The sequence below is a fragment of the Ctenopharyngodon idella genome, chromosome 2 (assembly GCF_019924925.1).
Source record: "Ctenopharyngodon idella isolate HZGC_01 chromosome 2, HZGC01, whole genome shotgun sequence".
Classification (NCBI taxonomy): Eukaryota; Metazoa; Chordata; class Actinopteri; order Cypriniformes; family Xenocyprididae; genus Ctenopharyngodon; species Ctenopharyngodon idella.
This window is the reverse complement of record NC_067221.1, coordinates 3966761-3981985: the sequence shown is the minus strand read 5'-3', so window position 1 is coordinate 3981985 and position 15225 is coordinate 3966761. Positions and strand designations below refer to the sequence as shown.

General features: G+C 35.4%; 1 protein-coding gene across 1 annotated transcript in view; it reads left to right on the top strand.

Moving 5' to 3' along the window:
- Positions 1 to 15225, top strand: part of LOC127522230 (protein NLRC5-like) — a 159905-nt gene that overhangs the window by 29094 nt on the left and 115586 nt on the right. The window contains exons 9-11 of the mRNA XM_051911974.1: positions 2434 to 2607; positions 13587 to 13760; positions 14744 to 14917. Of these exons, the coding sequence (XP_051767934.1) occupies positions 2434 to 2607; positions 13587 to 13760; positions 14744 to 14917 (522 nt within the window). The remainder of the gene's footprint in view (positions 1 to 2433; positions 2608 to 13586; positions 13761 to 14743; positions 14918 to 15225) is intronic.

Below are 15225 nucleotides of genomic sequence, written 5' to 3'. Positions count from 1 at the left end.
TGAACTAACTTTTCTGCATCAGAAACAGATAACATATTCCGTATCTTAGCAATGTTTCTGAGGTGGAAGAAGGCTGTTTTTGTAACATATGAAATATGATTTTCAAAGGACAAGTTGCTGTCTAATATAACACCCAGATCTTTAACTGTCGAGGATGGAGTAACAGTACATCCTTCTAAATGTAGATTGTAGTCTGAGAGATTCTGTGTACAGGTTTTTGTCCCAATAAGTAATACTTCAGTCTTATCTGAATTTAATAGAAGAAAATTACTAGTCATCCAATGTTTTACTTCTTTAACACACTCTGTCAGATTGGATAATTTAGAGTTTTCATCTGGTTGTGTTGAAATATATAACTGAGTATTAGTTAAAGGATTAGTTCACTTTCAAATGAAAATTAGCCCAAGCTTTACTCACCCTCAAGCCATCCTAGGTGAATATGACTTTCTTCTTTCTGATGAACATAATCAAAGAAATATTAATAAATATCCTGACGCATCCGAGCTTTATAATGGCAGTGAACGAGATCAATGAGTATAAGCTGAAGAAAGTGTCTCCATCCACATCCATCCATCATAAATATGTGCTCCACACGGCTCCGGGGGGTTAATAAAGGCCTTCTGAAGCGAAATGATGCATTTGTGTAAAAAATATCAATAATTAAACAAGTTATAGTTCAGATGTGTGTGTGGAAATGATGCGTTGTGACTGCAGAACTTTTAGAGACGTTTAAAATTGTGTAAAACAATCCCGCACCCTGTTGAGGCCCTGTTATAAAACACAAACAAACAGTGTTACTTTAATTTAACATGAATAGTTAGTATGTTACTACACTGAAACCGTTAACGATGTTTTGTTTTTTATAATTGATAATAATGACGCTCTGCTCTGGTCCAGGTTACGTTCTTCATGAAGTAGCGGCGCGCGTGCGACCAATAGCAGTGTAGCTGCACAGCCCCCTCTATTGGTGAATATAATCACTACACGATTGCTCCGATAACCAACAGGCTGCTGTATGCTGGTTGGTCGGGCTTTTTTGCAATGCATTTGTGGGTTGTTTTGAACGAGCTGTAAGCTGTATGGAGTACGTTTATTATGGATGGATGTGGATCTTCAGCTTATACTCATTGATCCTGTTCACTGCCATTATAAAGCTTGGATGTGTCAGGATATTTATTAATATTTCTCTGATTATGTTCATCAAAAAGAAGAAAGTCATATACACCTAGGATGGCTTGAGGGTGAGTAAAGCTTGGGCTTGGAAAAGCCAACTTAAGCCGGGGACACACCTAAAGTCGGCATGAAGCGGAAGTTGCGATTGTCTTTTCTTCTCTACTGTGACGTCTATCTGAGTGAAACGGCATCTGAAATGAGAGGGCGGTACTTGATTTCTTACTTCGGGAATTGATTGGATCGTTGGAAGTTGGGCGTTGCTAATAAAATGGAGGCAGATCTGAATGCCTGTTTGGGAATTTCTCTCCACCGGACTCACTGCGAGCACCCTCACATTACTGTAAGAACCTTCCTTTATTAAAGATGACGAGGACGATCAACGGCACTAAACAGCGAGAGAGAGACTGACTGACGGTGTGTGTCCGCCATTATAGCATGTGACAGGAAGAGACGATGAGTCGTTTTGAGGGGGAGAGCAGGTTAATGTCTTTGATTAAAGATTACGAGGGCACATGAATTTTAAAAAAATAATGAAGTGCACGGATAAATTATTGATAATAAATACTACAATATTCCATAAAAAAATAAGAGTTGTCAATTTTGATTTCATGCCGACTTTAACGATTGTAAGGCCGATTATGAATGTAAATTGATACTTATGACTGATCGTGCTCAAACACGTCCAGTCAGAGCCAGTCCAGTCAACACCCTAGCAACCACTTAGAGTACCCTAACTTTTTTATCTAGTTTTCATTTGAAAGTGAACTAATCCTTTAACGGGTTTGTATGTGTATCAGTAAAAAGAGCATTAAACTTTGAAGCATTTTAAACTTTGTGGCTGTAAAATTGTTTCATATTCTGGAATCTGACAAATCTTTGCTGTGAAACAAGACAGAAGTGAGAACAGACTAAAAAACAGTGTAACAAATTGTCATGAATGGCTGGTTGTAATGAAGCTCACGACGATGGAGAATACAATAACACTGTCTTTAATCACAAATCTAACATGTAGAAGAGATAAAACACAATTTTATATTAATCTAGAGTGATAAATTCACTTATTTTTGGGAGTGAGGACGGATACAGACTTGGATTGTAACTAGTATCCTCAAATGCTCCTGTCTTGGTTTGTTCGTTTCTATCATTAAGTTTCCATGTTTTTGCTGGTTTATTAGTGACTGTATGACATTTATTCATGATTCATTTAACTCACACATGAACTGAACATGGATTTGAGTCATTTTCTCTTTCTGTCTTCAGTCTGTATGGATGCAGTATTACAGAGGAACAGTGTGTCATCCTGACTTCAGCTCTGAAATCAAACCCGTCACACCTGAGAGAGCTGGACCTGAGCTGGAATGAACTAGGAGACTCTGGAGTGAAAAACCTCAGTGATCTACTGATGAACCCACAATTCAAGCTGGAGAAACTACAGTTAGTATCATTATACTGTATTTACTGTTTAGTTTATTTTAAGACAACAGGGCACAAGTCACATCATTTGTAGCGCTGCATCTCCATCTGAAGAAAGATTCAGAAATAGTTTTCAATTTCAATTCAATTCACATTTATTTGTATAGCGCTTTTCACAATACATATCGTTTCAAAGCAGCTTTACAGAGAATGCATGTCCACATTACAATTTGGAGAATGCAGTTAGCTAATAATGTAATAATTTAGGCAATTAATTTACAATCACTGTTAGTAATTTAATTTAAGGTAGAAGCAAAGAGCTCCTGGAAAAATGAATTACATATTAACAATAATTAGGATATATAGAAATTTGCGAATGTGCGTGTTGATCCAGATGTTGCATCTTCTGAAGTCCTCGCAGGAGTTGGCGCCGTCTCTTCAAAGTGTTGGTCATCTGAGGTCTTCTTAAGAGGCTGGATCCAAACTGAAACTGATGTACTCTCTAGTCACCTCGGGACGGGCGTCCCGAGGTAAAACGGAAAAGCAAATGGAGAATAATTAGCATAGCTGCTGTTCATAACATTAAGCAAAGATAGTCATGTGCAATTGATCTGATATGAGATTCATTATGTGAATGCTTGGCTAAAGAGATGTGTCTTTAATCTAGATTTAAACTGGATGAGCGAGTCTGAGCCCCGAACATTATCAGGAAGGCTATTCCACAGTTTAGGAGCCAAATGTGAAAACACTCTCCCTCCTTTAGAGGACTTAGCTATCCTAGGTACAACCAGAAGTCCAGAGTTTTGTGATCTTAAAGAGCGCGAAGGATTGTAGGGCGATAGAAGATCGGTTAAGTACACAGGAGCTAAACCATTTAGAGCCTTATAGGTCATTAGCAGTACTTTATAATCGATACAAACTTAATAGGTAACCAGTGTAGAGATGATAAAATTGGTGCTATATGATCATATTTTCTTGACCTGGTAAGAACTCTAGCAGCTGCATTTTGTACTAACTGCAGCTTGTTTATTGAGGAAGCAGGGCAACCAGCTAGTAATGCATTACAGTAATCTAGTCTAGACGTCATGAAAGCATGAACTAACTTTTCTGCATCAGAAACAGATAACATATTCCGTATCTTAGCAATGTTTCTGAGGTGGAAGAAGGCTGTTTTTGTAACATATGAAATATGATTTTCAAAGGACAAGTTGCTGTCTAATATAACACCCAGATCTTAAACTGTCGAGGATGGAGTAACAGTACATCCTTCTAAATGCAGATTGTAGTCTGAGAGATTCTGTGTACAGGTTTTTGTCCCAATAAGTAATACTTCAGTCTTATCTGAATTTAATAGAAGAAAATTACTAGTCATCCAATGTTTTACTTCTTTAACACACTCTGTCAGATTGGATAATTTAGAGTTTTCATCTGGTTGTGTTGAAATATATAACTGAGTATTAGTTAAAGGATTAGTTCACTTTCAAATGAAAATTAGCCCAAGCTTTACTCACCCTCAAGCCATCCTAGGTGTATATGACTTTCTTCTTTCTGATGAACATAATCAAAGAAATATTAATAAATATCCTGACACATCCAAGCTTTATAATGGCAGTGAACAGGATCAATGAGTATGAGCTGAAGAAAGTGTCTCCATCCACATCCATCCATCATAAATATGTGCTCCACACGGCTCCGGGGGGTTAATAAAGTCCTTCTGAAGCAAAACGATGCGTTTGTGTAAAAAATATCAATAATTAAACAAGTTATAGTTCAGATGTGTGTGGAAATGATGCGTTGTGACTGCAGAACTTTTAGAGACGTTTAAAATTGTGCAAAACAATCCCGCACCCTGTTGAGGCCCTGTTATAAAACACAAACAAACAGTGTTACTTTAATTTAACATGAATAGTTAGTATGTTACTACATTGAAACCGTTAACGATGTTTTGTTTTTTATAATTGATAATAATGACGCTCTGCTCTGGTCCAGGTTACGTTCTTCATGAAGTAGCGGCGCGCGTGCGACCAATAGCAGTGTAGCTGCACAGCCCCCTCTATTGGTGAATATAATCACTACACGATTGCTCCGATAACCAACAGGCTGCTGTATGCTGGTTGGTCGGGCTTTTTTGCAATGCATTTGTGGGTTGTTTTGAACGAGCTGTAAGCTGTATGGAGTACGTTTATTATGGATGGATGTGGATCTTCAGCTTATACTCATTGATCCCGTTCACTGCCATTATAAAGCTTGGATGTGTCAGGATATTTATTAATATTTCTTTGATTATGTTCATCAGAAAGAAGAAAGTCATATACACCTAGGATGGCTTGAGGGTGAATCCCGTTTGAGCGTGCTGGCAAAATGAAAGGAAGTCTCTTTGTCGTGGCTGGAGTTAAAGTTGAAGCGGCAAAAGTCGTTGGTTAAACTTTGCAGCAAAACTTAGAACACGAGACTCTCAACTGAAAAGAAAATTAAGTAAAAGAAGAGAAAAGTGAGTGAAAGTTGGATGGCTTGAATGAGCTGCTTGACTGTCCTTTGTCAGTTTAGTCTTGTCTTCGTTTTGTTCTTCTTGTTACTCCATTGTGTTACTTTTCTTTCTTTCTTTCTTTCTAGTTTGTTAACTGTGATGCGACTATTCAAACGTAGGTGTTTGTCCCACCTCTGTGAGGAGTTCTGGCCAATCAGATATCATCTTGTTTCAAAAGGTGGCTTTACTTCGCCCCCAATCATAAAATAAGCGTTATCTCCGGACTCTGGAATTGCCGTCTTCGGCAGAGAGTACCGTTTTAGACATAATTTCTATTAAATGGAATATGACACATTTTACACAGATTTCATTCAAGCCATGATTTAAACATACATTAGAGATTTAAATTCATTCCAAATCAGGCATACTTTCAATCAATCATTCAAAAGTTATCACATTTACATGAATTGTGGGTGTTCTAAAACATAACTGGTCACGTGTAGCATGTGTAGACATGATATAAAATGTATGCAGTTGAAAGATGTTTGATAAGTCCATTTCAAATTGTTTGGAACAATTTGATGCAGTTTTAGTTATAGAAACCTTCTTTGTGGGTTTTTCTGTAAAGTTAGGTCACTCAGAGAAACGGGCCTGCATTGTCTCTCTGTCTCTTTTGATCTGGAGATCAAAGACTATTTATCTTCTGGTGACCATTTGGTTTAAGTTTTGCCGCCTCTCCTTCAGTCAGGAAGCATGGGTGCCATAAGAGTAATTAGCAGGGGGTTGTTCTGTAGACGGACTGGAGCTGAAAATTAGATTCTCAGAGCTTGGGTTTCTGGAATAATGTTTTGAAAGAATCATCTGAATGATTCATTTGTCTGGTTCGTCCACGGTTCCTACAAAGGCTACTTTTTAATATATAGGGAAATTAGTTTGACTGTACTGTTCAGTCACTGGCAAAATAGTAAAAACAACATGAAAATGATTTGTGATCAAATCATGAAGCGTGATATTTTTGCCATATCGCCCACCCCTACTTATTAATAAGAATATTATGCATATTGTGTGTAGTTAGTTGTCCCCCAAGGGGGCGTTCTCCCCACTCTACCCTAAATTCACAATTGAGAGTTAAAAAGTCAGAATTGCGTGATTATAAAGCCACAATTGTGTCTTATAAAGTCAGAATTGTGATATATACTGTAAATGGCAATTCAGATTTTTTTTTCTCAGAAGTGCTCATTTATATCTCTCAATTCTGACTTTTTTCTCAGAATTGCAAGCTTATGTCTATAATATATTGTATATATTCTGACAATTACGATCCATATGATCCTTTTTTTTCCACTCAATTGCAAAATTAATTTATTTTTTTACAATATTCTCTCTATATTATAATGTTTTTACTCAAGTAATAATTCATAAAAAATGAAAACCAAAACTAGTGTGGAAAGATTGTTAATATTAGGGATAAGAAAGCTGCAACTGGTTCTAATATATTTCCAAAATAATGTACAAATGATTCTAACCTCTTCTGGGTTAAAATGGATGCAGATGCAATAGGAGGATTCAAATGTTAAGAACTGTAAGAGGTTTTTCATGACGCTCCATATGCTGGGATGTGAATTTGATAGGTGCTTGATATAAAATAAATTTAAAAAGTCCTTGAAATTCATTGAATCTGGTGATCATGAAAGAGTGGGAACCCTGACAAAATAAAATTCACTTTGAGGATTTCTGTTGTTCAGGTTTAACTGATTAATCATCTGAATGTTTTCATTCCTGTTCTAGACTCTCTAACTGCAGTGTAACAGAAGAAGGTTATAAAGCTCTGGCTTCAGCTCTGAGATCAAACCCTTCACACCTGATAGAGCTGGATCTCACAGGAAATGATCCTGGACAATCAGGAGTGAAGGAGCTCAGTGATTTACTACAGGATCCAAACTGTCAACTGAAGACACTGAGGTGAGACGGGATGAAATAATGAACATTATTAACAAAATATGCAAGCTAACAAAATATGGAGGCTAAATAGTCATAACAAATATATTATTTTAGTTATACAATAAGCTGGACAATTTGTTGCATCAAAATGATCAAGATCAGATCAGATGCTGCAGGTTCTGACATGATGATAATAACCGTCAACACAGTTTAGTTGTGGTTCAAGCTACAGGTCAAATAGACATTATGGGTCAGTATATGTGCTATTCTGGAGCAGTGTTGGGTGTAACGCGTTACTGTAATTAAATTACTTATCCACTGAAAAAGTAAAGTAAGGGATTACTGTTCATTTTTAGGTAATTTAATTACAGTTACTTATAATGTACTTGCGTTACATACTGTAAATTAGTTCTGTTTAAATCAATATTGAATTTAAAATCTAAATTTGTTGTCTAAAGGTAAAAGTGAACGCTGCCTCTATTTAGAATAATAAGGAGAAGGACATTAATAATTTGTTTATTTTGCACAAATCAATACATCGTTTTAATTATTTTGGAGTTATTGGAATACTTCTTTCATGTTGTGGACAATTTTAAGATTTTGGTCTATTTTTGCTTCCAAGTCTTCTTTTACTGTAATGGAAAGAAAACTTTTAAAATACACGTTTAGATGGTGTTTGTTTTAAGCCTACTACCCTCCATCTGTTTGCATCTGTAGATTTCTTCTAAATTAACCAAAACAAGCTAATCTGCATATTTAAACACATTGACCCCCAGTTTCACAGATGAGGCTTAAACTAGTCCTAGACTAAAATGCATGTTTGAGCTGTTTTAACTGAAAGTAACTTGTACTGACAGATCTTAAAATATGTCAGAGCCATTGTTTTGTCTCAAGATGCACACCAGTAATGTTTTTTTCTTGGGTATGTTTATAAAACCTACTTAAATATCCTAATTGAACTAAGGCCTAATCCTGGCTTAGGCTAAGCCCTGTCTGTGAAACTGGGCCCAAGAGTTATTTTCCCCCTGAAATGTTACAAGTACATAATATGTATTATAACAAATGCCTGCAGAGGGCGCCAAAAGCCTGGTAATTGTTGTTGTTACACAGCACGATCAAATCCTTTTTGGCCAACCAGCATAATTAAAAATATAACATTAGTTAATTAATAATAATAATAATAATAATAATTGACCACTTTATTATAGAAATGCTACATCCACTGCAATTTCTTCAACGAGAATATGTGGACATCAATCATGCACACTCAGAGCGAGGGTTTAAACTTTTATTGATGTAACGTATTCTCCTGTGTCACTAAGCATAGATTTAGGAATGATAGCATTATGCAATGCTGTATTATGACTTTTAAATGGTTTTAATAAATCGTGCATGCTTAGAAAACTGTCTAATAATGCAGTTCATGGATGTGCGTCCATGGATGCTCCTCTTCCGGTATTGACAGCCCTACAGATATCTTTACCATGGTTCAAAACGCAGTGCATAGCACATTAAAATAATTGAAATTATAATATGACAAATTGCATTAGTATCAAATCTGACAGATGCGTTGCTGGTGGTCAAATTATTAACGCGGCGTTAAACGTATATAAATAATCTCACCCTTAAATGGGGGGGGGATGGTGCATGCGGGAATGAATGACGTGTCCCGGAGGGAGGGCATCTGAACTCGAACTGATATATAGCCGAACTGATACTGAATAAAAAATACTATATATATGTAAATATATTTGTTTGACAGGGAAGCTGTGCGCTAACAGGAATATATATATTCATTTATTTAAAAAAAAAAAAAAGTACCCTAGAAAAAAGGGCACTTTCTCTCAAGAAAGAAAAAGGGCAGGTGCTCAAGCCCCCTTTTATGTATATGTGTGCACGTGCCTGCCGTCCATTATCAAACAACAAAAGAAAAGCTTAAATAAGGATTAATCTATATTTAATTTATACAGTTATGACTATGCAGAGTTATTTTATATTTGATTATTCAATTTCTGTGGTATTTTTACATACTACTATTAGACCTACCTGGAAAAAAATATATAACATTGTTTTATTTGTATTTTTATATATTTTTACCGTGGTATCGACTTTGGTATTGAATATTGTGCACTTTTGGTGGTGTCAGTACCGACTACTAGATTTTTCTGACATCCCTATTTGTTACTAAAAAATTTTTAAGTATTATAAAGTAAATAAAAGTATTATAGTATATGTTTTAATAAAGTTAAAATGTTTTAAAAAGCTATAAAAGGCTAAACTATTCCATGTTTGACTAAATTATTAAAAGAGTTTCCTTTCTATTGTCTATCCGGTCAAGGTTTATAAGGATTTTAAGAAGTAATTAGTAAGTTACTTATTGAGTAATTAAATTACTTTTCAGACAGAGTAATTAGAAAAGTATTTTAAATACAACATTGATGATGTAATTAGTAATGGATTTGTAAAAATTGCATTTCATGTGATTTTTGGCCATTCAGGATGGGTCAATACCACAATTTTGGCTTCGGTACGGTACCACAATCTAATACCGGTATATCGGTATTAAATCGATACCATACAGGGTCTAAATTTTGGTGCCGGTATTGCACATAATTATTCTCATTCTCGCAGGTTGCGCGTTTACAAAGAGGGAAATTACCGCAAATGTTTATTAGTAAATTAATCAACACAGATTATCACATCAAATCAGTAATTGGTTACCACTTATAGCACACTTGAACCCATAGTCTATTACAAGTGTTAACTAAATACATTTTTAAAATACAGAGATAGTATATTAAAAGCACATTTTAGTTCATATTTCATGGTGTTTCAAAATAGCACAGTTGAGAACACTTAGATGTTCTTAAGATTATCTTAAGAAGTACTAATGAAGAATCTTTAGTATATTAAGTACAAAATTAGTGTGCGAAAATAGAGCACTTTAAGTACATATGCGCCCTGCGATACAACACTCTCGTGCGCGTTACAGACAACTGACGGAAATCACTTGCCCACGTTTTTTTAAACCCATTTTGAACATCCAAGCGATTTTATCATTCAGTAGTAACGTACTTGGGAGCTCTGTGAGAGATGGTTTCTTTGCGCTTATACCAACAAACAACGCACACACAAGCCGCCTGTATAGAGCTCGCGCCTTCCAAATTGAGTTGTTTTACCTTAAACGGTATTTAATGTATTAACAGTGACTATTCAGTGTTATTTTACATTTGATTACTTTATTAAATTTCTGTAACTAGCATTTCTGTACCTGAATACTTCTGTAAGAACTAGCTAAACTTAAGTGCAAATATTAGGAGATAAACATCATTGGTTCAAACGCACGCTGGAGCTTTCATGTTATCTAAACCATATGATCTTATGTACGTGTGTGTAGGTTTGATGGTTCTTCATCATTTTTATAAGCAAAGCAATTCCAAATTATACGTCTACTGCTGTCATTATTAACAAAGAATAAACACTAACAAGAAGCGAAACTCAATAGAACGTTCCATTGGAACACCAGCGCCCAGCAGCAGCTCTGCGTTTCCGCCATTTTGACTTGAAAGTCGGTCGAGTCGGTCCACTAGCTTCTATGGCAATATCAGCTGCTTTGTTTAAAAAAAAAACAAAAAAAACAAAGTACATTAAAGCTAAAATCCAACCTGAATCATGACAACAGAATAAAATACTATCACTAGTGATCATCAAATCCTTTTAACAGTTTATTTTACAGACTTTGTGTTTAAGTCTTCCTCTTTTTTCACAAAACCTTTGCTCTCTAGAAACGCAGTCAGTTTGGGTTAAAATTCGTTGAAGTTCAAGTATTAGCATTATAAACACTGAATTAATACCAACATATGAAATTAAATTAAGGACATGCATCAGAAAAATTGGGAATGTTGGACAATAAATATATAACAGAAAATAACAGCTTGTTTTTACAGTGTTGTGTGTTAAAGCAAAAGTGTCCAAAAGTGTGAATTATGCGATAACGGACACAGCAATGCATCATGTATTATAAGATCGTTATGTTTGTAGCGTGATCCATTAAAACATACAATATTCAATTCAGACCTAGTGGAGTGATTATTACTATTACTCCATTAGGTCTGAAATATATTGTTCGCTGCAAACATGATGATCTTAAATTCATTCATTATTAATTTACTATTAATAAATGTGTAAAGTTACATAAAATGGAAATACTTCAAAGTAGGCTAACTACGTTACCTCAGATGGATGAATGGTTGGATTCCACAACTGGTAAAATAAAACATATATAAGACAATAAACAACATTTACTGTAGGAGCCATAAAATTTACTGATGACTTAATTTAAAAAATGTTCTATTGCGCTTCTGATTTGGTTGTGAAATTTGCCGATTTTGGGTGTGTAAGATGTGAAGGATTCTATGGTCCAGTTGGCATTTTCACCCCATAATGGCGGCCGCGCTACCGGAGCGCCATCTAGTGGCTGTTGCCCAAAAAGGATCAGAGTTTCTCCTCTTGGGTTCTGTGCTCTTTGTTATTAATTAGTTTTGGTCGTGTTGAGTGAGAATCAACTGCTTTATCCATTTTGTTCCTCTATGTTGTCACATTTGCCGGTTTCGCGTCAGTTTGTGTAGCACACTGCCACCTAGCGGTGAACTTCGGAACAGCAGCATATACCGAAATGAGCAAAATCATGATATTTTCATGGTATTTTCACAGTACCGGTATACAGTGCATCCCTATTCACACTTGCTAAATCTGATCAGATTTCAATTGGATATGCGCAAAAATCAGATTTGGACTGACAGTCTGAATGAGGCTTATGAGACTCCAGCTTAAAAGCCAGAAAGATCTTGAGGCCTTAATTTCACACTCTGTATTCATACTGAAAATCATGATCTAGTGAGCTTTTGCTCTTCTGCTCTGTGGGACGTTTCTGTTCTTATGAGTTTGCTTTAGGACTGAGTGTCGCTCGGGTTTCTTGTTTAAATATCTCTGACTATCAGACTTTGTTTTCAAGTATTTATATATTTATTTGTATATTTAAATATTCAAAGAAAAGTGTTAAATCTAAATAACTAACTAGAGCTTGTCTTTAGAACAATAAAAGTTTTTTATCTTATCAATCATGTTTGTAATGCAACAGACATTTAGTTGAGAACTGAATTGACTCTTCTGCAGGTTTTTGAGTGCTGCTGCAGATGAAGCCTGTCAGTATGTGGAGAGAGTTGTGGGTAAAAACCCGTTACTCCTGAGAGAGCTGAATCTGATTCAACATGAACTAGGAGACACACGAGTGAATCAGATCGCTGCTCTACTGCAGGATAAACACTGTCGACTCAAAACACTGACGTGAGTATTGTTCATTTATTTAAAATATTACATTACTTTTAATTGTAATATGACTGTAATATTTCGTCACGTATTTCAGTCGGAGCAGTTTTTTTTTTCAGTGTCACACAGAGCCACAACAATGTAAAGTAATATAATTAAACAAGAAATTAAAAACACACAATTTAAATGTGACATCAAGCTTTAAATATTTAACTAATAATTTAATTATTATGAACCACTTTTCAACACATCTGGCTGGAAAGCTTCATGAAGCTTCATCTCGCCACCACTACTTTATTCAAATAAACGTGAACAAAAATTCAAATAACAAAAAAACACCTGGAAACTAAAAAACATGAACATAAACCTCACCAACAGCAGTTACAGGGAACAAAGACAGACTAAAGACAATGATAACATGAGGGCTATATATACACACAGACACTAATGAACAAACAAGAAACACCTGAACACAATGAACCAATGAAAACGTGTCACATGAAACAAGGAACCAATCAGAACATGACACATGAACAGGGGGAGCACATGACAAGATCACATGAGGAGCAAGACTGTGAGAATTATACAAAATAAAAGACATGAAAACATAAACTAAACTAAACCCAGAACAGACGTGACACTGCCTCACGGTGCAGCACTAAAGCAGATGAACCTTTTCCAAAACTTGTTTGATTGTCTTCTGCTTCAGGAAATACTTTCATTCCTTAATCTGTTAATGTTCGTTTATACAATTATTCATTGTTCATGTTCGTTCACAGTGGATTAACTAATGTTAACAGAAAACTTGTGTATTTAAAACTGTATTAGTAAATGTTAAAATTTACATTAAGGTTATTAAATGCTGTACTAGTGTTGTCCATCATTGGTTCATGTTAACTAATGTAGTTAATGTGAACAAATGAAAGATTATTGTAAAGTGTTAGTGAGTCGACAATGTGTCTGAAAACAACCGACATAAACACATTTGTCCCAGTGATCAAACCAAGAGTGACATTGACACGAAACAACCTTAAAGATGAGATGAAATGAATGTGTAAACTAACATAAATAGATTGATGATTTCAACCTTTGTATTGTTACAATGTCAGTAGTATATTTAAATGAACAATGTGTCGTCTTTCTCCATGTTACCTGCACCTGGATATCCCTGTTTATTTGTCAGCAAAAGTCTGCTGGATGAAGCTAAACATGTTAGTTGATCATCATAGATCTGAGTCATTGTCTTTTCTCTTTCTGTCTTCAGTCTGAGTAGATGCAGTATTACAGAGAAACAGTGTGTCATCCTGACTTCAGCTCTGAAATCAAACCCGTCACACCTGAGAGAGCTGGACCTGAGCAGGAATGAAATAGGAAACACAGGAGTGAAAAACCTCAGTGATCTACTGATGAACCCACAATTCAAGCTGGAGAAACTACAGTTAGTATCATTATACTGTATTTACTGTTTAATTTATTTTAAGTCAACAGGGCACAAGTCACATCATTTGTAGCGCTGCATCTCCATCTGAAGAAAGATTCAGAAATGGTATTAGTTAATGGGTTTGTATGTGTATCAGTAAAAAGAGCATTAAACTTTGAAGCATTTTAAACTTTGTGGGTTTAAAAGTGTTTCATATGCTGGAATCTGACAAATCTTTGCTGTGAAACAAGACAGAAGTGAGAACAGACTAAAAAACAGTGTAACAAATTGTCACAAATGGCCGGTTGTAAAGAAGCTCACGACGATGGAGAATACAATAACACTGTCTTAATCACAAATCTAACATGTAGGAGAGATAAAACACAACCACTTCAACATGAACGACAGAACAATGAACAGACAGAACTAAGAGTTTAAATACACAGACAGAGTAATCAAGGTAAAACAGAACAGCTGCAGGAACTAATTAACAACCAAGAACACTAACTAGGGAACACACACAGACAGCAACACCATGATAATAAAACACAACAAAACTGTTACACAAATAGATTATTCTGAAATGTTACATTTATACTGGATTAATGGTACTTTTCACTAAATCTTCTTTTATTAAACAAAATGTGTATTTAGAGATTGTAAATTACACTCTAATGACTAAATAATCGATTCATGTACCAAATTTTCTTACATTAATAATGAAAATAGTCCATTTAAATGTTAATTTTCTATTGTTTTTATATTGATCCTTTATATTCATCTAGAGTGATAAATTCACTTATTTTTGGGAGTGAGGACGGATCCAGACTTGGATTGTAACTAGTATCCTCAAATGCTCCTGTCTTGGTTTGTTTGTTTATCTCATTAAGTTTCCATGTTTTTGCTGGTTTATTAGTGACTGTATGACATTTATTCATGATTCATTTAACTCACACATGAACTGAACATGGATTTGAGTCATTTTCTCTTTCTGTCTTCAGTCTGAGTTACTGCAGTATTACAGAGAAACAGTGTGTCATCCTGACTTCAGCTCTGAAATCAAACCCGTCACACCTGAGAGAGCTGAACCTGAGCAGGAATGAACTAGGAGACTCTGGAGTGAAAAACCTCAGTGATCTACTGATGAACCCACAATTCAAGCTGGAGAAACTACAGTTAGTATCATTATACTGTATTTACTGTTTAGTTTATTTTAAGACAACAGGGCACAAGTCACATCATTTGTAGCGCTGCATCTCCATCTGAAGAAAGATTCAGAAATGGTATTAGTTAATGGGTTTGTGTATCAGTAAAAAGAGCATTAAACTTTAAAGCATTTTAAACTTTGTGGGTTTAAAATAGTTTCATATTCTGGAATCTGACAAATCTTTGCTGTGAAACAAGACAGAAGTGAGAACAGACTAAAAAACAGTGTAACAAATTGTCATGAATGGCTGGTTGTAAAGAAGCTCACGACGATGGA